General features: G+C 37.8%; 1 protein-coding gene across 6 annotated transcripts in view; it reads left to right on the top strand.

Annotated features, from left to right (window-relative positions):
• PPP4R4 (protein phosphatase 4 regulatory subunit 4) overlaps positions 1-25,729 on the top strand; it is a 106,919-nt gene that overhangs the window by 71,692 nt on the left and 9,498 nt on the right. For 5 of the 6 annotated variants that reach the window (XM_088145199.1, XM_088145201.1, XM_088145200.1 and 2 more), the window contains 13 exons: positions 1,364-1,441; positions 2,766-2,849; positions 3,898-4,080; positions 14,275-14,380; positions 14,966-15,113; positions 17,350-17,494; positions 18,127-18,168; positions 18,255-18,329; positions 19,443-19,518; positions 20,455-20,535; positions 22,939-23,032; positions 24,963-25,030; positions 25,275-25,417. In XM_088145199.1, the coding sequence (XP_088001325.1) occupies positions 1,364-1,441; positions 2,766-2,849; positions 3,898-4,080; positions 14,275-14,380; positions 14,966-15,113; positions 17,350-17,494; positions 18,127-18,168; positions 18,255-18,329; positions 19,443-19,518; positions 20,455-20,535; positions 22,939-23,032; positions 24,963-25,030; positions 25,275-25,417 (1,323 nt within the window). Of the gene's footprint in view, positions 1-1,363; positions 1,442-2,765; positions 2,850-3,897; positions 4,081-14,274; positions 14,381-14,965; positions 15,114-17,349; positions 17,495-18,126; positions 18,169-18,254; positions 18,330-19,442; positions 19,519-20,454; positions 20,536-22,938; positions 23,033-24,962; positions 25,031-25,274; positions 25,426-25,729 lie in introns of all 6 variants that reach the window. The other variant, XM_025167966.2, reaches the window with a different exon arrangement.

Genomic DNA, 25,729 nt, shown 5'->3' with positions numbered 1-25,729 from the left:
TTGATTAATTTGTTGTGGGTTTACAAGTCAGTACAATTATAAACACCTCTGAATGAACATAGCTACAGCCATACTGTAAATTCCATTAATTTCACCTAAAGACATACGATAGTCTCTACATTTTATCAGTGTCAGACCATTTTAACTGGACTCTCTGAAACAGTTGGCTTTACAACCTGAGTATAAAAATCAATTAATTGTTTTTTTTTTCCTTTGTGTTAATTGCCTCTGTGAAAAGATACCGTAAGAAGCACAATAGAAATTAGGAGAATCCTTAGCATGTCATGCACAATCCCTCCCAGTATGTATTAGTTGTTCATTGGCTTATTTATACCTGTGAAGAATATAGCCACTCAGAAAGACTTAACCTCACTTCTCCTGACTTCAGAAACCTGTTCAGAACTTTCACCACCTTTTGCTGCCTGAAAAAGAATTAGCCTATTGATGGCATCGTATTCCAGATATACCCCCATAGTTTACTTAGGTCTTAAATTGCATAGGAGATCAAATGGGGCTCACAGTGTTATAGAACCTCAACATTATTACTGAAAATTATCTACTGGGAAGGAATAGAACTGTATAAACCAATCTAAAATGATGATATGGGCATTGATGTTGAAAACTAGTTGAGAGGTCTAGGAGAGTTAGCAGAGTCTCATACAAATTCTTCTGTCAGTCAAGCATTTTGATAAGGAAGTTTTTAGCTTCAGACATAGGCCAGAAATTGGTCTGAAATGGGTGTAAATAATCTATGTCAGTCTTGATCAATCTGTGGCTTACTTAAATACTTTACCGAAACAAGGAAGGTTTGTTATTACACAATAGCATAGAGCAGAATGCCTTCATTAGGAATTTTTCTACAAACTACTACTTTCAAGACAGGCAAGACTATTCCCTCTCTTAATGAAGCATTTATTTCTTTTTGGACTCTGTTAAGTAACATGGGTACTGTTCATTTTTGTCTTTATTTTGTCAGTCTCAAAAGACTGAATAATACAGTATTTAATACATCTGGGAATTAGAATCTGATCATGTGTTTTAAGTTAATAGGAAGTACATGGCAAAAGCATGCAAAATTCTTTTTCAAAGTATATATGGATTATATAAACTAGCAAACTGCATCTCAGAGATTAATTCCAAAGCATACAACTACCACTACATCCCCTTTCTATGTTTTTATCAATATAATGCTATATTGCAAATAGTAAGGAAAGGATATTGCCTCCACAGCCTTAAAGTGTGGATATTGGCATTATAGGTTTAGTCTTTAAAGGTGTTTCCTGTTCAAGGTACTCTGCTTTTAAAAAATAAATACAGATTAAAAGGACTAATATCTGTATTTTGTTGTTTCATGATTTTCCAGGTTGCCAAGCTTTTAAATACTGATGTGTATATAATACATAAAGAACTGATAGCCCTATTGCAGGATGAATCACTAGAGGTAATGACCTATTTGTTACTTATGTTAGATAAAGTTACACTGTTTATTAAAGGAAAAAAATTCTTGATGGGTCGAAGCATAGGGATGAATCATAGCTGTTTGTCTCATGATCTAATCATAAAGGACAGAGAATGTTGTCACTGTAGAGTCTTCTGAAAGTGATGAGTTATAACTCTTGTAACACTTTCCCAGGAGAAATAGAAAATGTATAAATTCGAATTTGCAAAAGAAATCACTGTTCAAAGGGGCATGTAATAGTTTGATCTCACTCCAGTTTGATATCAGTGTTAAGTTCAGTCAGTATGATTAGTGCTGAGTAAGATTCCCTTTGGTATGATGTGCTCAGTTTTGTTCCAGAAATTATGTTGTTAAATCAGAATGTATGGAGTGAGGCAATAGAAGGTGAAGTTATGCAAGGAGGGCATATTCAGGCTAGGAAAGGGACTGGGCATGTTCAGACTAGGAAAACAAAAAAGAAATAATTTTTAATATTTTTAAATTCTGGAAAGCAGAACAACTATAATGGAGTACTATCATATTCCCTCTTAAACTTGCCTTCTCCAATGAATATTGTAGAAGCATGGCTTAAATCAGAAAGGGAGAGATTTAGATGAAGCACTGAATAGAGAAGTCACTGTGTTTATAGAATTGTGTTTCTTGGAGGGAAGAAACTCCCCAAAATTTAAGTGGGAATCTATGATAGATAAGCACTCGGCATAGTGGTGATTGGTCAGTTAGTCCATTACCTGGAACTGTTTGCCACTGCTGCAAGGCATTTTAGAGATGAACTGACACCCAAATTTATATGATACTAATTGAAACATCTCCACTGCTTCCTGCTATTTTACAGGTAAGAATGGGTATTTCTAACTTTTCAGTTCCAGCAACTATTGGTTCCAAATACCTTTTGTCAACCCTGTGAGACAGCAGACCAGGCCAAGAAATAGACTCCTGGAAGACTAAGAACTACTTTTATTTAGATTGGCTATAGCAATATAATCTTGCAAGTCTGATTATGTTTCCCCTGATCCCTCTTTTATATTCATGTGAATGAGGGGTGTATCTGCCTGAGATGTTTTCATAATTCTCCCCCATTGTTTGGACTCAAGCAATTTTTTCCTTTTTATTGCTTTGATCTTCCCTCTCTCCGTCAAGGTCATCCTCTTTACTGTCTACACCCTGCTTCTTCATACGACATTTCTGACCTTGCCTTCTGCAGGGTGTTAGATCAGGATACTTTCCTAAGTCTGCAGTTCTGCACTCAGATCAACTAGGTAGGTAGATAGGTTTTGGAAATGTAAGTAATATATTATCTTTTAATTAGGTGATAGATGCATTAATAAATCACCTTCCTGAAATCCTCGAACTTCTGTCTACTGGAGGAGAAAGCAGTGGATCAGAAAACAAGGTAAAGTAGATGACTCTGCCAGCAGAATCATATTTTAAATAACAAAACAGGAAAGTCCACCATCATTTTTCTCACCCTGAAAGCACCTAGAAGATATTACTATTTCTGCTTTCATTTGTGAGACTGTGATTACATTAATGGAGAGGGAGAGTAAACCTTGAGTACCTTATTTTCAGTGTTGTGGGGAAAGCTTTGATCCATACTCTATATATCTCCCAGGACAGGTTCTCTTAATATCCTTGGGAATCTTAAGGGAGGAGGGAAAACAAAATATAATTTACACCAGTGAAAGAGGAGGGCAGGGACAGCAGTAAACAAGGGAGAGCGGCAGCAATCCCAAGTGCTAGTAAAAAAGTTTTTATTTGGCTTTTTGTTTTACTGGTATTCTCTCCCTTGGTAACTGACATCAGACAAAATAAATGTACAGTGAACTGGAAAAAGCTATGCAGCTATGCAGCAAAACCTGGATAGACTAGTTCCCTGCAGTTTTCAGGCTCTGGCTCTCTCCTGCATATTGCAGGTAGTAAAAGTGACCAGAAACATCAGTTTACCAGTTTAGGATCAGCTCTAGCTATGGTAACTCACATCATAGTTAAATCCGAGTTTGACTTTATGCATTTTATGTAAGTTTCAAAGATAGTTTGAAAACTTTGGTTGGTATAGAATTTGGTAATGTGCATATCGGTGTAGGCTGGGAACTCACAGCATAAGCCGGTTGCTAGGAACACATAGCACTGATTTAAATGACTGATAGCATACATAATAAAGGATGAATAAATCCAAAATAGTTTGGAGCCAAATATCTAAAGAACTAGCTTCATCTGGATGATTTTGCCCATATGCTAATATCAGCCTTAGGTTTTGGGATTTTTTTACTGTCAGCAACGTCAGATAATTTGATGGACATAAACTATAAGGCTTTGTGATTATGAACCCTATGCTACTAACCATTGTGTTTGTGCTACTCTATTTTGGGGATTCTAACCTGATTTAATATCTTAGGCTAACTATGCCAAAAAATAGCCAACAAATATTTTTCCTCTTTCAGTTTTTAAATTTTCCAGAGTTAATTCCAGCACTAACAAGAGCTGAACAGAGGGCAGCAACCTCTTTAAAATGGAGGACTCATGAGAAGCTATTACAAAAGTATGCCTGCTTGCCTCATGTCATCTCAAGTGATCAGATTTATTATCGCTTTTTGCACAGAATGCTGACAATCATTATGACAAATGTGAGTTCTCAGTGATCCTTCTCTCTGTGTGTGTTTTGTATTTCTTTTTAAATGTATTAAAAACATTTTCCAAGAGATTAAAATATCTAGATTGCTACTGAAATAAATCTGTGTTGAGACAAGTATATCAGGTACAGAGAAATTAGAATTATTTTGTTTAATTTGTATTTTTTTAATGAATTGCCAGTGTTGTATATATTGAACACCTGTAGCCTTAAAGTGTTTCTGTCTGCTTGTTTCCATCTGATACTTCCAAATAAGTCAGGACTGCAAATCCCAAAATTGAAACTTAATTGTTGAAAAACAGTACAAAGATGTATACAGTCTAACTATATCTGTATGTAGAATTGGATTTCTGTTACTTGGGAGAAAAAGAATTTGGAGAGATTGTTCTGCTTCTTCTATTCTATAGAAATTCCTGTTGTCAGGTTTAGAGACCATTTGGAAGATAATGAAAAAAACTGATACTTCAGTTTTAAAAAAAAAAAATGTGGTTGCTAACGCTGAACCACAATTAGTTTATTCCTATTCTGAAATAAAAATTGGTCTTTTGAAAAAAAAAAATACAATACTGCAAATCAGTTCTAATTTATTATCATTTATTAACAGCATTTTGATACTGCTTAGATCATCCATGTGGTATAGAAAAGCATAAATATTACACATCAGAGTTGGAGGAGAATTTTGGGGTGGTAGGATGCCTGTTTGCTTACTCAGATAGGATGAATCATTGTGAGGAAATATAAAGAGGCAGGGATTAGCAAGACCTCTTCTTTGTTCAGGAGCACTGGTTTCGGTTTCCATCCTTGTAATGCTATAGAAGTCAGGAGAGTCTCTTGGATGGGCTAGAAAAGAATTGGTAGCAATAGATGATAGAAGCACCTTGTGTGCAGAACAGTCTGTTTAGGTTCCAATCCAACATCAGTGAGAGATGTAAGGAATAAATATTGGCTTTATAATTTAGCCCACAAAAATAATTCTGAGAAAGAATTATTTTGCATTTTAATTCCGATTTACCATTTGTCATGTCCTGTAGTTTTACATCAGAGATTACAATCTAGCACCATAGATTCCAGGATGCCTGTGATTAGATTAGTGTCTGTGGAACCATAAAATTGTTTTTGAATTTAAAATTAATTGATTGGTTTTATAAGGCCACCTAATTGTCAAGTGACTCAAAGCGGCATACAGGACAGGTTAAAAAAAATGTACCAGTAAAAGAACTAAATAGCAAACAACTGCCTAGGGATCTTACAACAGATCTTAAAACAGTCGTGGGAGGTACACAAAATTATTCAGGACTGCTGGAAGAGCCAGGTTTTATGACCTTTCTGAAGAACATGGTTGGGGCTCTGTGGACTTTGGAGGAATGCTGTTCCAGAGAGCAGGAACAGTGATGGAGATGGCATGCTTCCAGGGTCCCATAAGATAACATTTCTTCAAGGAGCAGACTTCAAATATGCCAACCCTGTCAGATTTTATGGAATGGGCAGAGACAATTGGAAAGAGGTGGTCCCATAAATAATCAGGCCCCAAGCCATGAAGGGCTTTAGTGATTGTGATCAATACTTTGAATTGTACCTGCAAGCCAGCTGGTATCCAGTGCAGTTAGTGCTTTTGTATTGCTACATGGATATACTGAAATGCATTCATAAACTTGCACTGACACATTCTTGACCAGCTGAAGTTTTTGAGTGGTTTTCAAGGGTAGAGACATTGCAATACTTTGAACAAGAGGTGACTGAACCATGAGTTACCATGATAAGGGACTCCCAATCCAAGAAAGGCCATAGTTGCCATACAAGATGAATCTGCACAAAGGCACTTCTAGCCATGGCAGCCACCTGCTCTTCAAGCAAGAACTACATGTCTAGGAGGACCCCAAGCTATGCTCCATCTGGGTAAGTGTACCCCATCCAGGACTAAAGCTGGACAATATCCAGGAGCAGAAGATTCTGAAGCCACAGCCACTAGGTCTAACTAAGGTTAAATCTAAGCCTGTTCCTTCCCATCACAGCCTCCAGGCATTGGGACAGGACCTCTACAGCATCACCTGCTTGGCACAGGTTGAAATAGATAACTGGGTATCATGGGCATATTGATGAAACCTGATCCCATGCTGTTGGATAATTTCACCCCTGATCTCATGTAAATGTTAAATAGGAGTGGGGAGAGCATTAAGCCCTAAGGAATCCTGCACAGTAAGAACCTCAGGTTTGAGCTCTTCTCTCCTACTAATACCAACTGGAACCATCCACAGAGGAAGGAGGAGAACCACTGTAGCTCAGTACCCCCCACTCCTAACTCCTGGTGCCAATCAGAAGGATGCCATGATTGGTAGTATTGAAAACCACTGAGATATTAAGAATGACCAAGAAAGTTAAACTACCTCTCCCTCGGTCCTATGAGAGTTCATCTACAAGAGTAATTAATGGAAAGAAGTGTGGTAGAGTGGGTGGTAAGGGATAGAGGTGTGGCCTAGGCTTTAAATAGTGAATGTTACATGAAAGTTTATTTGTTCTGCACTGCTTGTGTTAGTACATGGTCCCTTCGACTTGGGGGTAAAAGGACAAGGGGGTGGGGGTTGGATAGTGAGAGGAGGAGAGGGCAGGGCACAATATCATGGTAACAGGCATGGGGAGATATGGCAGGAGATGGGGTGGGCCACTCCTGGGGAGGGTGATCTCAGTATCTAATACCAATACCATGTTCCAGTCTCCTGTACTCAGCCCCAAGACTTGGTGTCATCAATAGCTCTGGCCTCTAGCTGCTGCTATTTAATTCTAGGTTGGCTTGTAATAAAGCTCATCTCATCCGTGATTTGATTGTGAATGGGATGGCCAACCTGGCATACATCACTGAAACCTGGCTAGGTGCAGAGGAGGGAGTTCCCTTCTTAGAGATGTGCCCTTCTGGGTTTCAGCTATGGCACCAGCCACAGCATCAGGGCATGGATGGGGGTATGACTGTGGTTATCCAACAATCTCTGGTGACTTTTAGGGGTGCTGCCCCTGACATATCTAAATGTGAGATCCTATTCATGAAATTGGGGTATAAGGACCATTTGGGGCTGCTGCTTGCCTACCTTACTCCCTGCGACATGGCTACATCCCTGCCTGAGCTCCTTAACTCTGTGGCTGAGTTGGCAGTGGAGCTCCCCAGACTTATAGTCCTGGGGGACTTTAGTCTGCTTTCTTTAGATCTGGAGTCAGAGGTGGCTCAGGAATTCATGGCCACCAGGGCAACTATGGATTTGTGCAATTTATTCAGGGCCCAAGTCATAGCTGAGGTCACACATTGGATCTGGTTTTTGTCTCATGGTAGTGGTTTTGCGATCTGGGGTTGAGGTATGTTAACATCAGCCCCTTGCCATAGACAGATCACACCCTCTTGGCCCTGGAGTTTTGTATGCCTGCCTCTTACTACAAGGAGGTAGGCCTATTTGATTGGCCCACCCCGGGAGACTGATGGACCCAATATGGACCCAGTTTAGGTTATTCCTAAAACTCAGGCTTATAGTTTGGCTGAGGCCTCAGTCGCAGCATGGAATGAGCATGTTGCAGGGGCCTTGGACCAGATTGTACTTGTACAGACTCTTGGTGATCGCAGATCCCATTGAGCTCCTATATTTACTGTGGAGCTCCAGGAGATGGAGAGACATCTAGAGTGCTACTGGTGAAAGACAAAGAGCACAGGTAAGAGCCTTTATTAGGACCTACCTTGGGGTAATGAGAGTGGCAAAGCAAGGTCACTTTTCTGTTCTTACTGTGTCTGCAGACAGCCAGACAGTGGCCCTGTTTTTGGATAATCAGGTCCCTTCTGGTAAGGTGCTTTGCAGGGCCACTTTGAGGAATATTCTCAGTATCTGTTGGACAAAGTTGCTAGGTTTTGCTTGGAGTTGGACTTCATTTGGGCAGATCCTATGAAAGTGCCTGAGGCTCGTCTGAGCTTGGTTATCTGGGAGGAATTTAAACCAATCAATCCTGAGGGAAGGGGACAGAGTCCTTGCTGCTGTGAGTTTGGTCACTTGTATTCTGGACCCATGCCCCTCCTGGTTGGTTGAGGCCCTCTCATGAGGTGGCAGGTGGTGGGGTCCAAACAGTTAATGTCTCCTTGTGGGAGGGGTGGTGATGCATCTCCTTCTCAAGAGACCCTCCTTTGACTCAACAGTGTTGGACAAATTTAGTCCAGTCTCCAACCTTTCCTCTTTCATAGACCCTTCTTGTGTGGGGTGCCTCAAGGCTTGGGTCTCTCCCTGCTCCTCTTTGACATCTACATGAAACCACTGGGTGAGGTTGTTGAGTGGCATGGGGTGCAGTATCATAAATATGCTGATAATACCTAGTTATACAATCTTCACCTCTGGACACGCAGATGGTGCTGGCCCAGTGCCTAGAGACTGTGAGGTTCTGAATGGGGAGGAATCAGCTTTGACTCAACCCCGATGAGACAGAGTCTTTCAGTGTATGCCCCAACTGGATCCAGAGAGGTGTCATCTTTGACTCTCAGTGGGATAGCACTCCCCTGGGCAGAACTGGTGGGCAGTTTGGGGGACCTCCTAAACTTGAGCAAGTGGCTGCCATGGAGGGAGGAGGGCTTTGCCCAGTTCCATCTCACATGCCAATTGTACCCATTCCTGACTCAGGAGATGATCTCGCAGTCGCTCATGCTTTGGTCACTTCCCAGTTGGATTACTGCAATGTGCTCTACACGGGGCTGCCCTTGAAGACCATCCAGAAATTACAATAGTTCCAGAATACAGCAACCCATGCAATTTCATGTGCCCCTCAGATTGCCTATGTTAGACCCTTGCTACATGAGCTGTACTGGCTTCCAGTTTCCTTTTGAGGGCAATTCAAGGTTCTGGTTATCACTTTTAAAGCCTTGCATGGCACAGGGCCAGGTTATCTACAAGACTGCCTCTTCCTGGCGGTATCTGCCCGCTCCACCAGATTGGATAGGGCGGTCATGCTCCAGGTCTCTTCTGTTAAATGTCATCTAGCAGGACCTAGGAAGCAGATTTTCTCAATAGTATTCCCTGCCTTGTGGAATACTCTCCCCCCTGAGATCTAGCAGGGCCCACTGTTCCAGCCTTCTGGAAGGCCTTAAAAAGCTAGCTTCTCCAGTTGTTGGGAATATAGTAAAGTTGGATCCCAGTGATTATGATGTTTATACATTGAGGGGTGTTCGTGAAAAGCACCAGAAATTGTTTTTTGGATGCTGGTTTGTATTGTTTCTTTTATGTTTTTATTGCTGTTGGGGTGAACCACCCAGAGTTATAGCATCTAAGATCTTGTGGCATGCATAAATAAATAACTAGCTAGCTAGCTAGCCATATCAGTACTTCAACCTGGCTTGAATCCTGACAAAGATCCAGATAGTCCATTTCCTCCAGCAATTGCTGAAGTTGCAGTTTGACCTCTTTCTCCACAGCCTTCCCTAAAAAAGGAACTAGTTAAAGACTAGTTAAAAATTATCTAACATCTTGGGTCCAGCAATGGTTTCCTGAGAAAGGAGGACACTATCATCTCCTTCAAAGCACATGGGCCTACTCTGTCACTCAAGGATAAATTCACTGTTGCATGGATCCAACCGAACTTCATCACCCAGATGGCTTTGACTAATCAGGAGGACATGGATTTAACTTACAAGTGGTTGCATTAACAGATAGGAGAACAGAGCAAGATTCAGGCAACTCAGATGGATTGTCCAGCCAGAGTCCAGTTCAGATCTCAGTGATTTTATCTGTCAGATGGTTAGAATAATCTTAACAGCAACCCTTTAGGTGTTCTTCAGACCCTTCCTCTGTTGTAGGGACTGGATCACTCTAAACAGGGTCACCAAATAGCAATCCACCAATGCAATAAGAGCAGAAAAATAGTTATATTTTGCCATTCTAATAATAAAAATATCCTTAATGTAGGAACATACATGTGTTCGTTCAGACTTGCTTTTTGTCTTTCTCCAGCAACTCTATTATAAACCAAGAAATCCCTCAGGATTGATGTTCAGAGAGAGGCTGTTCAGGAGCAATCTGATCCAGGGCCAGCATCGCTCACTCATTCCAAGTAGTGACTAAGGCCTTGGCCGAACTGCCCATCAGATCCTCAGGAAACTTCCTAAGTACCCTCTGAAATCCAGTTGGGCCTATTAGGTGCTAGGCTGGACCAATCAAATAAGTCCCTCCTCCCTACAAAGAGGAGCAGCACCAGCGAACTCAAAAATCAATCAGAGAGTGATCTAACCATGATAAGAGATAGATGTTTATGTCCTCCATCCTCAGTTCATGTCACAATTGCCCCAGGGCAAAGACCAGATTCTCTCTCTTGCTCGCGTGCTCTGTGTGTGTGTGTGTGTCTATCAGGCGCTTGATGATCTGCATCAAGGTCCACAATGGCCAATTCCCAAACTGATTTAGATTCTGTACCAAGCAAAGACAGGGCCTCAAGTCTAGGAGACTCCACTGCCAACCCAGCAGCAACATCAAACAGCTCAAGCAGGAAAGCTGCTACACAGCAGGAAGGCCAGTACAATAGCAGAAAGACAGAAAGTTTGGAACTATATAATTTGTATCTTTATCTATGCACATATGCATATGTATGCGTATACATACACATACACCATTATGCTAATTGTATAGTGTACAAAATGCAGTACCTCAAATGAACCAGAATGCAGTTAAGAACTGAAATCTACTTTTTATAATGCGGTTAGCAACTAAAAATCCTTTTAAAAAATGCACACATAAATACATTAATTTTCATGATAATGAAATTCAAATTGCTACATTTACTGCTCTTTTTTTCCTTTTTTACAAAAGATACTAGTCTCCATTCTTTTTTGCTAGTCTGCAAGAAGCTAATAAAAACACTTGCCTTTTACCAAGCAGGCTAGCATAATAGAGAGATTGCTCAAACACAGGAAGGTTTGTCCTCCTTCATGGTTTAAAGTAAAAAGACACCTTACACACGTGTGTATGTGTATGCATGTGTGTGTGTATATACATATACATATATATATATCTCCACATACATATGATATATGTATATTATATATGCATTATCTCTGTTATTAAAGCAACCACATCATATGAGTTCCAACTATTTTTTTCTGAATCATTTTTGAATCATGCACAGCTTTTAATATGTATAGTGTGTATATATATGAGATTATGATTTGAATTTCTAGGGCCCTTTTAAAATAAATTTACAGGAAATAATCATTATTTACACATAAGTGTGTAGGACTTCATAGTAGAAATAAATATGCACTATAATTGTGAACAAATAAATTTAAGAATATAGAACATAAATCCCCCCAAGTTTTTCAGAGATTTTTTTTTTTAACTATGAAGAATGCTAATACGTCACTATTTCTCTGCTCTTATTGCGTTCACAGACTGCTGCCCAGCGGCCCTTTTCAGAGTGACCCGGACCCTATTGGGGAAAGACGGGCGGGAAGATCATTTATTGGGCCGCTGTGAGGTGTTTGCCAGCCATCTGGAGGACAAAGTTGCTCAGATCCGCTCAGAGTTAGATGCTAGCTGGGCAAGTCCAGAAGAGGTGACTGAGACATCGTCTTGCCAGGTTATTTGGGATGAGTTTAATCCTGTGAGTCCTGAGGAAGTGGACAGGGTACTCTGCAGCATCGGCTCTGCCGTGTGTAGTTTAGATCTCTGCTCTTTCTGGTTGACAAACGCTTCCAGGAAGGTGACAGGACCTGGGTTAGGATTGAGGTAAATGCATTCTTGAGTGAGGGGATGCTGCCATTCTCCTTGAAAGATACAGTGATGTACCCACTCCTCAAGAAGCCATTGCTTGACCCAGACATTCTGGACAAATCTCCAACCTTTCTTTCAAGGGGAAGTGTGTTGAAAAAGTGGTGGGGCTGCAGCTCCACAGGGTCCTGGAGGAAGCAGATTATTTAATTTGTTTAAGTCAGATTTCTGACCTGGTCATAACATGGAGCTGACATTGACGGCACTTGTGGATGACCTCTAGTGAGGCTGGGTTAGGGGGAATGTGATTTTCCTAGTGTTGCTTGATCTCTCAGCAGCTTTTGATATGACTGATCATGCTACCCTTCTAGCCCTGCTTAGGTAATTAGGAGTGGCTGATGTTGTCCTGCAGTGGTTCTCCTTTCTGAAGGAGTGGTTCCATTTGGCTATGATGGGGGAGGGAGAGATCAAGTTCCAGGCTCCTCAGTTTTGGGGTATTATAAGATTTGATTTCTCCCCACTCCTGTTTAATACATACAGGAAGCCACTGGGTAATGACATCTGCTGATGTGGATTAGGTATCATTAGTATGCTGATGATACTTAACTTTACATCTCAACTTGGTGCTGAAGAGGTGATGCTGTTGAAGTGCTATCCAGATGACTGCAGGCTGTTCAAGTCTGGTTATGGAGGAACAGGTTGAGGCTTAATCCCAGCAAGACGGAGTGGCTCTGTGTTCATAAGCCATCCAACTCCAGAGAGATTCTATCTTTAGTTCTGGTTGGAGTCATATTCCCTTGTACTAAACTGGCTCATAACTTGGGAGTCCTCCTGGATTCACAGCTCCTGGTTAAGAAGCAGGTGGCAGCTGTGGCCAGGAGAGCCTTTTCACAGTTCCACCTTGTGTGCCAGTTATGACTGCTCCTGGATGGGAGGCTTTACTCACAGTCACTCATGCCTTAGTCACCTCTCGCTTGGACTATTGCAGTGTGTTCTATGTCAAGCTAACCTTGAACAGCATTTGGAAGCTAGAGCTGGTATAGAATGCAGTGGCCCAACTAGTCATGGGTGCTCCTAATGGACCCATATAACACTGTTGCTTTGAAAGCTGCACTGGTTATCAGTTGGCTTCTGCATGCAATTCAAGATGCTGGTTGTCACCTTTAAAGACCTTTGTAGTTCAGGGTTGGATATCTGTGGGACCACCTTCTTCAATAACATCTGCCCACCTGATAAGATGAAGTAAGATAGGGTCTTTCCATGTTGCCTATCTCAGGGACTGTCATCTGCAGGTTCTGCAGAAGCATGCTTGCTTTATTGCTGCCCCTCATTTGGAATAGCATTTCCCACAACTTTCTAATGGTCCTTTCCCTTTTGATATTCAGATAGTCTATTAAGACAGCTGTTCAAGTAGGCTGCAGGCTGAATGATTTGTTTGTCTCTCTAGCAGTGGAAATAAATTTAATTGTGTCTGGGTGATTGCATTTTATTCCCATGATTTTGTATATGCAATTTTATTGATTATATTTTGTATGATCTGTATTTTAGTTTCATTTTTATCCCAATTTACAGAGAGGAAATATGCCACTCATAGTCAGTTCTGCTTGGCATGGCCTATAAACCCAGTTAAATAAATAATAAGGAAACTAACTTCTGCCCTGAAACTTAATATATGCTTCTCATTAGGCTTAAATGTATTTATGTTTAACTACTGAATAATCCAATTAACTTTACAAAATTAAACATAAAAACATCAGATGTTCCATGCATATAGAATACCATCTAAACTCTAATAATTGCCCAGGGTAACACAAAACAAAGCCAAAAAAACCCTTTCAAATTTGCATCTAAATATGCTAATTTAAAAATAAGTGAAAGCAAGGCATAAAATACATACATCTCCATTTACTGTTTGCTGCACATTCCAGATTCAGACATTCACATACAGTTTGCTTATCTACAAATCCTGCTCCATTCATTTCAATAACAAATAAAATATATTGACTTTTGTATCTGTATAACATGTTCTCCCCACCACTACCCCACAACCTGATTTAGGTGTTCATTAAAAGAATAAAAACTTGTTTTTCCCCCTACTGGGATGGTGTTCCTGTAGAAAAAATTTAAGTGATCTTAGAATATGTTTCCTGGTAAAGGAAATAAAAGAAGCTCCAGAGTACAATATATTCAATAAAAACTAGACCAGCTGTTGAATGATTTGATAATTAATAGTCTGGTGTCATACCACTTTTGAAAACAATACAAATTCAAGTTTCAGATTTTGATAAGACTTTTTATTGGAGAAGACCAACCTTAAGTTGAATTTATTCCAGCCTCATTTCTGAAACATTTTATTGATGCTTTATTACTTTCTATTTTTTCATCTTCAGCCATTATTCTTCATCAGTTAACAACTTGTATGTTTGATTACTTATATAGTCCCTTGTAGCATGAAATATGTTTTCTCTCTCTTGAAGAATGTCCTACCTGTCCAAAGAGCAGCTGCTCGAACACTGTGTGTATACTTACGATATAATCGTAAGCAAGAACAGAGATATGAGGTCATCCAGAAATTGATTGAACGTAAGTCTTGATGTCCTCTTTATCATGAGGAAGCTAATGGAATTTTAATGAAAACCAAGGCAGTTGTGTATAGTGCTATACAAGAGGGAAGGCACATGTTTTTACCACAGAGCAAATGTTTTTCACTTTAAAGGTTTCAGCTGTATTATCTTCAGATATTTGTATGCAAGTTTACCATGGCAATTCATATGCAAAGTGTTTCACAATTATCTTTAAAAAGTTTATATAATACAGCACCATTTCCCAGTATTCCAATAAGAATATCAAGTTTAAATAATTATACAAGTACTTAACAGGTGTCCTAGCATGGCAGAAAGCACTGGAATGCTGATGTGTAGGAGCTGCTACAGTAGCATTGCCCCACCCAGATAGAGCTGTCCTACCTGGCTTCCTGTGCATGTTTCTGCTTCTTAGCAGTACAGTTAGAGCATTATGACCATGACCTAAAGCATGTTTCATAATTATTCTAATGAGCCAGTTGAACGCCATTACATTATATTTGAGAACATAATGTTAATATATCTGTTAATTTCTTCTATCAAAATAATAACCTACCAATAGTTATTAATTTTTTTTTTCCTCCAGAACTGGGCCAGGGAAAAAGCTATTGGAACAGATTACGTTTTTTAGATACTTGTGAATTCATCATAGAGCTCTTTTCCAAATCATTTTTCTGTGAATACTTCTTTCTTCCTGTGCTCGAACTTACCCATGATCCAGTAGCAAATGTGAGGTACTGTACAAGTTATGCTAAATAAATAAAACACTGATTTATTCAGGTTGCTTTGCATTGCCATTTAATGCAGGTTGCTCATGTTTCTGGAATAAAATTGATGTATTTTACAATTAAACTACACTCTGTAGATTTGTATCTCATACAGTATATATTAATGTTTTTATATATGTAATTTCTGAGCTTAGTGCCTCTGTCAGAACCCAGCATGACAAAGAAATTGAGCTGGACCAGGGCTAAAGAAGAGATGTATAGAGAGATGAATGGATTTGTTCTTAGTAGTATTAATTGGAAAGCATTGTACAGCTATTCTGGCTTTCCTTCTTAATTTTTTTTTATTGTTAAGAAAGCAGATGGAAGAAGCAGTAAAAAAAACACATGAAGATTGAAAGAGGAAGACAGTGATATCTAAATGACCAATAAAATTTTGTGTTTGTGGCAGAGCAATTACATAACAGGAAATGTTCCTTAACAGTTTCCATGAAATTCTCTGGAATAAAATAAAAACATTGTAATTAACAAAAGTATTGGGAGAGGGGCAAAACTTGTTTCTGCTCAGTAGGTTTAGGTTTCTGAGTATCTGAAATTTTTCCAGTTGACAACAATGGCTGTAATTTATTTTGTGCAAGAGGAAAATGCTGCATTTGGAGACATACATAGTTTGTAGCCTAGGAGGTACCCTATGGAAACAGAATGCTGAACTAAGTATACAGATGATACCATTTTGTTATGCTAAAATAAAACAGATTTAGAAGAACTCATTATGAAAGTCAAAGTGGAAACCAAAAGATCTGTACTAAACATTAAGAAGACAAAGGCAGTGTTAAATAGCATGCTTAGTGAATTCATGATTGGCAGCAAAGAAGCAAAAATGGTAGATAGAATTGTTGAGCTCAAAAATAGGTAAGGAAAAGTGTGTGCTGGAGAACTAAAGGAAAGATTATTTCTAGGAAGGAGGGCAGTGATGGGGACAAATTCGGGGTGAGGATATTTCTATGATAACAAAGATTAAAATAGTTAAAACAGTGTTTTTTTCCAATAAAAACATTTGTCTGTGAAAGCTGGACATTGATGAAGAGCAAAATAAAGAATATGAACACCATTAAATTATGGATTTGGAGAGTACCATGAGCTACAAGAAGAACCAATTAATCAGTCCTGAGTCAAATAAAAATAGGCTGTTTCATTGAGGCAGAGGTCTGCAAGCAGAAAATCAAATATTTGGAGCATGTGTTACAAATGATTGATTGTTAACTAGGGAAAAAGGATTATCTTGTTTGGCAATTTGGGAGAAGGAGAAGAAGGGAAGGCAACAGATAAGGCGGAGGGAAAAAGTCAAGGAGATCACTGCTCTTGAAAGAGCTATGACTTATTGCTGTATGCAGATTAACCTACCAAATATTTGTCCACACAGTCATCAGGAGTTGGGGCCAATTTGATGGCACCTAACTAACCAATTAATTTTTAGTGCAGTAATGCTTTTGTTGAGTAACTGATGAAACTTCTTACTGAAAGTGAAAGGGCATTTTGTTAAAATCATACTTGATATAACAATAGTTTTGTCCCCTGTAACAGGAAAAATGACTTGATCCTAAAGGAATTTGTCCATCCCTAGTTCATCTCTAAAATCTTTAGAAATATAAATACTAAACAGTAAATAGCACAAAAATGAAAACCTGATTGGCATAACATTGCCTAAAGGTCCATGAAGGAGATAGACAGCAGTATGAAGAATTTCTATATACAACAGAATCAAGACAGTTTTCTTTTTAGTCCCACAGATAATATTAAAGCAAACATGAACAAATGGCTTTTTTTTGGATGATAGGGATTTCATCTCTAGAAACAAAAAGCAGATGGAGATGAGGGCCTTAAAGAATTCCTAACTTAGAACTTTTCATATTTGGTCAAGTTTTACGCATACTCATAAAAAACACTCCAAGTAATAAGTTTTTTGGAGATGACTGTAGTTTGAAAAGATAGGGACTTTTTTCAAAACTTATTTATACAGTCCTTTGGAAATACTCAGCATGCTATTATTACATTGCCCTGCCTATTTTAGCAACCATTTTTTTTACTGGCACTTTAACTCTTCTTTATGGCTTTACAGTATATACTTTATTTACTTCAATATTATCTACCACTTCAGAGTTTGCATGTTTCTGTGTTTGATTTTTTTTAACCTGGTGTATATCTTCATATTTTTAAAAAATATGAACGTTATTTCCCTGTATAGAATGAAGCTGTGTTGTTTATTACCAAAAGTGAAGTCTACCCTCAAAGTTCCCACAGACAAACATTTACTGCAGCAGCTAGAATTGAGTGTAAGAAAACTTCTGTGTGAGGAGAAAGATAAAGACGTCTTGAACATTATTAAAAAAGTATGTGAGGTTCTTTTATTCATCCAGTATTTTTCTTATATTTTTATCGTAATTCTTAAGATGACAGAGTTCATTGTACAAAGTCATGGTTTGCTTAACCATGATTCAGTAAATTTTGATTAGCTGAGTATACACTTCTCACTAAGCTATAAACCATAGTTTGTAGTCCACAGTGGCTAGACTAATACAATAATTAAACCCAAGCCACAGTTTGGTTTAGTATGATATGTGAACCTAGCTTATGCATTGCAAAGTTCCTGAATTCTGTTTATGCTGAAATAAATCAGATGTAATGATCTTAATTTATTATAAATCCATAGAAATGTATGGGCACAATGAACTTGCACTATAGCTGAATGTGGTGGTAAAGGAGTTTCCTTTGGATCGTATATAGTTCAAACCTATGCTTATATAATTAGAAGTCTCTTACATTATGATCAGTAAGCTTCTGCTTAAAGAATGTTATAGCGCTCCTGTAGGTAGGCATCCCAGTTCCCAAGCTAGTCTGGCATCTTATCTTCTGAATGAGCCCACGTCCTTTCTAAAATTGCTAGTAGGAAATCCAAACCACTTGAGATTCTCTTAAAACAATTAAGCCATCCTATAATAATATTTAAATCTTTTTTTAATAGATGGTACTAGAACTGGACAGAATGGAAACTTCTTTAGATGCCGTAAGTATAAACTAAAATGATAGCAGGAAAGAGCATACTGAAACCTCTAGTGTGATTGCTGATTCTCTGGTTTCACATTTGAACAGTTTCAGAAGAGGTTTTATGAAAATGATCTATTGGATCAGCAAAAGGAAAGAGAGGAGCATCTTCTTTTGGAAATGGTATGTTTATTGCATGAATAAGGTGCTACTTGAATATCATACGAACTATCCAATGAATTCTAATAAAGGTTTACAATTTTTTTTAAAAAAGTTAAAAATACTCTAAAAATTCTTATGTATATCATAAAGTTTATCTGATTCTTGAGGGGAAATATGTCCATATATATGTGGGGAAATGTTGCTGGTGCAAAAAAACATTGATTCTTGGATGTAACTTAATCTTGCATAGAAGCATTTCAGGCAGCTGTCAGGAGAAAATATATTAGGAAGTACATCACCCAAATGTTTGATACTAATAATAACTCGTATGAGGTGTTAATAGCACTTCATGTTACATCATCTCAGTAATCCTAAAATATAGTTAACATTATTCCCATATTATGAATGGAAGCATAGTGCCTTCCCTAAAGGCAACATCAGTTCACGGTCAGCTCTGACCTAGAACATTTCACTGTCTAGTGTGGAGCTCAAAAAGTATCTCATCCCAGGATATTTTGCTTCAACATTCAGGTGCCAGTTTCTGCCTTCATATATTTCTTCACCTCATCCTTTGGTGAAGTTAGTTTATCCTGCTACATAGGAGGACTTGCTTTTTTCATGATAAAAGCATGATTTAATCAGGAAGTTCCAGGCCAGAAGTTTACACTCCATTCTATGCTGATTCTGTCATAACAGCTGTAAACATTGTGCCATATATCCAGTTCACACATTTAGGTCCAAGTCAAGGTTACTCTGGAGAAATTATTGGTCTGCACAAGTAGAGTAGCTGATAGAGATAGAGAAACAATTAGCTTTCCCAATCTATGTGCTCTCCCAGAATTTTATAGCTATAAGGCTTTTTTTTTTTCAGAGAGAAAACAACTATACTGTGTGGTACCATCAGAGGAGAGCTTGTTTATGTATTTATGGGGGTATTTTTAGGGGAGGTTGGCAACTTCTGGACCAAAATACACTTTGAACAAACAACTCTTTTATCACTGATAACATGATGGCATTTCAGACTGTTTCTTGAAGCTAGGTGGATCATAAAACCATGCTAACATAAAAGCTGCAGCCAATAAATCTACATTTCATTTTTCCGTTAACGTTCTTATTACACTGTTTCCCTATTAGGAACAATTAGAAAAAGAGAAACAGCAAAATGAAAGCAGGTCTACAAGTATGAATGATAAAATATATGAAAAGAAGCGTAAGTGGTTGTGATTTTTTTGGTTTTGTTTCCTTTCTCCACAGGCTTCTTAATTTATTTTTATGGGCAACAAAGAATGGTCAGGTGGAGGTAGTGGACATTATTGTATTAAAAAAAAAATACTGGGGATGGTTGTTACTAACTTATTATGAGAGCATGTCATAGCTGTGTACACTTTTATAGGATGACCCTTGGCATATTTCAACTAGGAAGTGCAAACTTATATTATGGAAGAGAGCCAGTTCTCATTTGCTAGGATAAGTCTCAACATAAAATAATCTGATGCCAAAATCATGTCCCTTGAGGGTTGCTATTTGAAATGGATTGACATAGTTAGCAAAATCTAATTATGGAAGGGCCTTATTTGTATTAAGTATGCTTTGCTTTTGTGCACTGGCAGTGTGAAACTATAATTAATGATGGGAGAAAGTTGGAAAGAATCACTCCAAGAAGTGGAAGAAAGAGAAATATGAGGCTAATTCCTCCTGGTTTGCATAATGGTTGCCCTGAAGCTAGTATTAGAAATGAACTTGGCTAGTTTTGCTTTACCAGCAAGCTGACCATGCCACTCTAACTGTAGAAACAAACCAGCATGCACTTTATTTCAAGCATCAGCTTTATGGAGTAACTCTTCAAGTTGAAAGACTTCATTGCTAATTCTGCTGATAAAGAACTTAGCCTAAATTCTACCCCGTAGCACAAAATATCCTAGTCAGAATATTTGTAACAGATGGTAGCCTATTTTTCTGCAATCTCTGTAAAAAGCATGTTACATTTTGGTGAGGTTCAAAATATGGCATTAATGATACATGTGTGAATTTTTATTGCCAGTAATTTCTGTAATATTTGATGTATTGTATATAACTAAAAATAGTAGGAATATTACAATTTTGTTCATGCAGTTATGTTCAGTACATATAATAACCTTTGTTTTAGGTAGAGACAGTAAAACATCATCAACTTTGGCCAAAACTATCCCAATGTCTGTTTCTGGAAACGCTTCAGGTGCTTCAGCAAGTAAGAAACAAATCTCTTCTGCACAATTTTAAAAATCTAATCCATATTACAAGGAACATAAGGGAACAGGTATAAAAGCATCATGATATATTGTCTCAGGTGACCTGTGGAAGGTATTAGAGGTGTATCATCACTGGGTTCCAGACTTGTTGCCCCTCTCAAGTGCCAGTGATGTAGGAGATAACTACTGTAATAAGTAAACAACCTTTTGTGACACTTAGAGTTAGATGATTCAAAAGGCATAAATGCATTGGTAATACATACTACACACACACACTTTTACATGTTATAGCACTTATAAGCTCTTGGTAAATTCACACTGTTTTGGGATCACCCGTGTCAACAACAGCTTCCATGAGGATCGTAGAAACCAGTAACCCCATCATTGTGCAGGCTTTCCCTCTGAGCCTTAATGTCCCCAGCTATAAAGATGGTATTGAGCTTCTGGCAGCTATGAATATGATTTTGTTCTCCCCTTTCTATTTGAAGTGACTAGATTTATGAACAAGTTGCTTTACTCAGTGTGTTGTAGTGGTTAAGATGTTGGACTGTGAGTGGGGAGACATGGATTAAATTCTACTTGATTGTGGAACTTGCTGAGTGACTTTGGGCCAATCATTCTGTTAGATGAGTCTACTTTATAGGTTTGTTATTGTGGAATTGGAGGGGGGCTCCCATGTACTGATCTTGAGCTCCTTAGAGGAAACACGGATATATTATTATGATTCCATCTAAGCAACAAACAAGAATGTGTAATATCCCTTTAATTGTTTAATTATTTATGTATGAATATATACAGAAGACTTCTGGAGACAGAGATGTATTGGTTAGAAATGTGAATCTCTGGGCACTTTTGTATATAAGTGATTCTGTGATGTTGGCTAAGAATCTGAGTGATTTGCAGCGAATGATAGATTGCATTATACAATGTGAAGCATATATCTAAAAATTAATGATTGTAGACCATGGAAGCCCCTTTGGTAGGGAATGGAGTGAACAAATGATGAACGTTTACAACAAGTAGATGAATGTGAGTATCTTGTTGGAATATTTGTTAATTTTTTGTTAAAATTGGGTGGAGAGATTTGAAGTTGTGCAAATGCTGGCAGAAGGGTAATGAGTAGTACATGATTTGTTACTAGGAATGAATGTTTGTTTTAAAAACCCAGAATGGTTATGTATAAGAGTGTGCTTCTGCCTACTTTGTTATATGGAAGTGAGAGATATTGCAGGAGAAATATAAAAATAAGGTGAATGCAGTGGGAATATATTACATAAGAAGCATATCTAGTAAAACAAGAAGAGATATGGCCAAGAATGACTGGGTGGTGAACAAATGTGGGCTGATACAAAAGTGAGTGATCAGTATGAAAGATGTACATTGAAGTGTTTTGGTAATACAGAGAGAACAAATGGGGATGAATTGTAAAACAAATATGTGAGGGGGAAAAATGAATGAATCAAGAGGAAGGAGATGACTGAGAATGTTTTGATTGGTTAGAGTTGATGAGATCCTCAAAAAGAAGAACTGAGAAGTTTAAAGAACAAATGGTGGCATAAGCAACTGGTGAAAGTAAGGATGATTTGCAAAGATAGGAAGGTATTGAGAGGTATAGTGAAAGGTATTGGTGTAAACTAGAGACAGTCTTTTTCTTGTATCGTGCTTTCATATTTTTTTTCCCCTTATGATTTGAACTGTTTTTCTGAATTCTGTATAACACTGCTTACCTCTAAAAGGAGTAAACATGATGAGGGGGTGTGTATGTGGATGAATGTACTGTTTAAAAATTTATTGATTTCAAGCTAACTTTTTTCATGTCTCCCAGATAGTTCTGATCTTTGTTCCAGGTTTTGCAGATAACTTTTCCTTTCTTTCCCTCTTGTTCCTACCTTTAATTTCTTTTTCCTTACTACTGCTATTGCTTATTTTTTATTCTTTGTATGTGCTTTTCTTAAGCTTGTTTACCATGACAGGGAATTATGTGATGAAGATGTATATATTTGCCACCTTTCCTCCAGGAGTTTAAGGTGATAAACATAGCACTCTCTCATCCAGTATAATAATAAAAGTAATGGGACTTCAAATTCTGATAATCATTGCCTTGTGTTCAGTGAAATTAGGTCACACGTTTTGTCAGAATCCCATAAAATTAATAACTGGACATTTATGTTCAGTGAGGATGATGATTTTTGGAACATAATCATGTTTTCCAAGAACATCAAAACTATTCATGCCTATTAACATTACTTATTGGCAGATTATAGGTTCCATTTGCAGCTATACATTTGCTAAGAAAGATGTGTACACACACATTTATTTGATAAGCCAAGAAGAAAACTAATAGCTTAAGTTCTGTGTGTGCATGCGCATGCATGTGTTATTAATTATAATTTTGCTTTTAGGCAAAGAAGTAAAAAAGTCTAAATTGGTTCGAAGTCAGTCTTTCAGTAGTCAAGCTTTGCACTCAAAATATGGCAACATTGACAAATGCCCCAGGTATGTAATATTTTGTTTTCCTTAATGTTAGGTACATAGATGGCTATAGTGTACAGCCTACACTGTAGCTGTTCTTTATGGACACATAACATTTGCTTTGCCAGTTCAAAAGTACAATTCTTTTGGGGGAGGAGGGGCTGAAAGCTAAACTTGTCCTTTGAGTTATGTGCCACACTTTAAAAACTAAGTGGATAAAAAAATGAGAGGCCAAATGCACCTATATCTCATTGAATTTATTGGGTTTTAAATTTAAAATAGCATTACTTAAATGAAGTGACTATGTGCTGAAGATATTCCATCATGCATGGATAGATAAAGAAAACAAGCCAGAGCATGCCAGTCTAACCCCCTTCACCACATGACTAACTTTATGTTCATGGTCTTATGATCAGGCTACACTGATATCATTGATTAAGGATCCCAGCTAAACACTTAAACATCATTCTAAGCTTCTGTCATGTCCAAAAAGGCAAAGAGAGATATAGCCTATTTGCACTTATCATTTATTTTCCTACAGAGGAAAAACATGCACATAGGAAAAGGGGTGCTCTCTACTATCTCTTTGCCTTTCTTATGTGATTCCATTACACTTTGCACTTCCAAGATCAAGTTGCTATGAAGTCATCTGCAGATTCCAATTTTTTGTATCAAAGGAGCTTGCAGAGAACTTGAATTACTCAGAAAACAAATCAGTCCTGTTTAATTGATTGAAAGCACAGCATTTATTTGATAAGCCAAGAAGAAAACTGTCTAATAGCTTAAGTTGCTCTGTTGGCCATATGGATAAGTAAAATACAAGGTTTTATTAAAAAGGATACACATCCAATGTCCTTGGAAGTCCTATCTATATTGTAAAACAGAGACACAAAGACAGCTAGAAATCATAGAAGGCTATAGATACCTAACAGTGGTAGTTATAAATGGGTACCATCTTGTGGTGAATGATTCTGATCATTGTATGATTCCTTTTCAAGGACATACAATATTCTCTTTTTTTACCTTAAGAATCAAATATATTAAAATTTAAAATTTCACAGATTAAAGGCATATGATAATTAAAAGTGGCAATCTGGGGGTTTGAAAATATCTTCGTCCGGGTCAGAATTCCCAGGTCCATTTTTTATAGAGGTGAAACTCCTCCAAGTTCAGGACTACTTCATAATACATTTTCTGCAACTCCTCTCTCCTTGCAGCCAGGACTGAACCTTCACATAAATATACAATATACCTCATTTGAAAGGCAAAAATAGAAAAAGAATGCAATTTATATCTCTGTTTTACTACATTTACAGGGTAGCTGTCAGGCAGCTTTTAATTAATTTTGTAATGTTTTACACTGCCTTTCAATTAAATATCAAATCTGGCATGAGGGATATAAACTCTTTTGTATGGAGTTGCCCTTTCTCTTGAAAGAGAAGGTTTGCAGCCAGGAATAATGTTGAACTGTTTTATTACTTTATAATCAGGTTGTGACTGAGCTGAAGGAGTTCACACGTCTATGCTCTCTCCTCAAAGTCGTATCTAGGTTAAGGCACAGTTTAATATGTTGGCTATTATCTAAAACATTCTAAATGTTAGGGACCAGGATGCTTGAAGCATGTTTTTCCCACACAGATCACTGGCCCTACTGTTAATCATTTAAGGCACCCTTGTCAGTAAATGCCTGATTAATTCCCAGCCAAGGCAGGGTCTTATCTGTGGGAGCACCAGGGTTGCAGATTTCCTTTCTCACTGGTTGCTTTATGTTTTTGTTTTACATTGTGAATTTGGGGTTTTGTTCTCTCTTTTACTTTATTCCTTGTCATTTTACCAAGTGTGTATGAATACTATATTGTGAACTGTCTTGAAATCTCTGAGGTGAAAAACTATAAAAACTAATAACAGTAAGTACACATTATAACATTCCCATCATATTTTTGTACCCCTTCAGCAAAAGTTCTTCAATAGGATATACTTCTGTGTCAGGAGTAACAAAGAATTCTATGTTCTCATTTACTGGTAAGTAAACTGTATTACTTTTAAATAATATTTTATTACATTTTATTGCAATTCTTTTTGGGGGGGGGGGCTTTCCTTTGTTCTTATAGAGCCTGATGTCCTTAGTTTTGCCCCAAATGCAATAAGTTATATAAGCAAGCATGCCTGCTTGATGGTCAGTTCATGCAAAATTTGTAGCTCTGAAACAAATCAGTATCAAACTATTGCAACCTGGCTGTCTGAAATTTTACATATTTTCTTTCAGATGATTCCTTCCGAACACGTCCCACTAATGTCAGTGGCACTGCTGCTTTTAATTCTACTTCCACCTTACCATCTTCCTCTCGTAACACAAGTAACACAGTTGATCAAAAAAGCAATGGGAATAAAGAGAGCCATTCACGGAAGGTTAGCTTGTAAGTGATCAACTAAAATAAGTGCAGAATTAAAGGCTACAGTGAAAAACTGACTTCATATTCATATTTCTAAGTTATTTCTCATATTCAGGATGAAAACAAATACTGTCTATGTTGACATTTCCACAACTATGTCAAGATGATTATTATTTACTATTGTTTTAACCACAGTTTTAGCAAGAACACAGAAGTAGTGGTTACAGATTCATTCTTATTTATTAATAGGATTGGACAACCCATGAGTTAAATTAGAATGAATTCTTCTAATCTAGTATTTGGGAGGTTATGCCTGTTCTGGTAAGCT

The sequence above is a fragment of the Python bivittatus genome, unplaced genomic scaffold, assembly GCF_059951505.1.
Source record: "Python bivittatus isolate LINGU-HERP-01145 unplaced genomic scaffold, Pbiv_v1 ctg000480_np1212, whole genome shotgun sequence".
Lineage (NCBI taxonomy): Eukaryota > Metazoa > Chordata > Lepidosauria > Squamata > Pythonidae > Python > Python bivittatus.
Note: the sequence above shows the minus strand (reverse complement) of the source record. Positions and strands in the feature narration are given on the sequence as shown.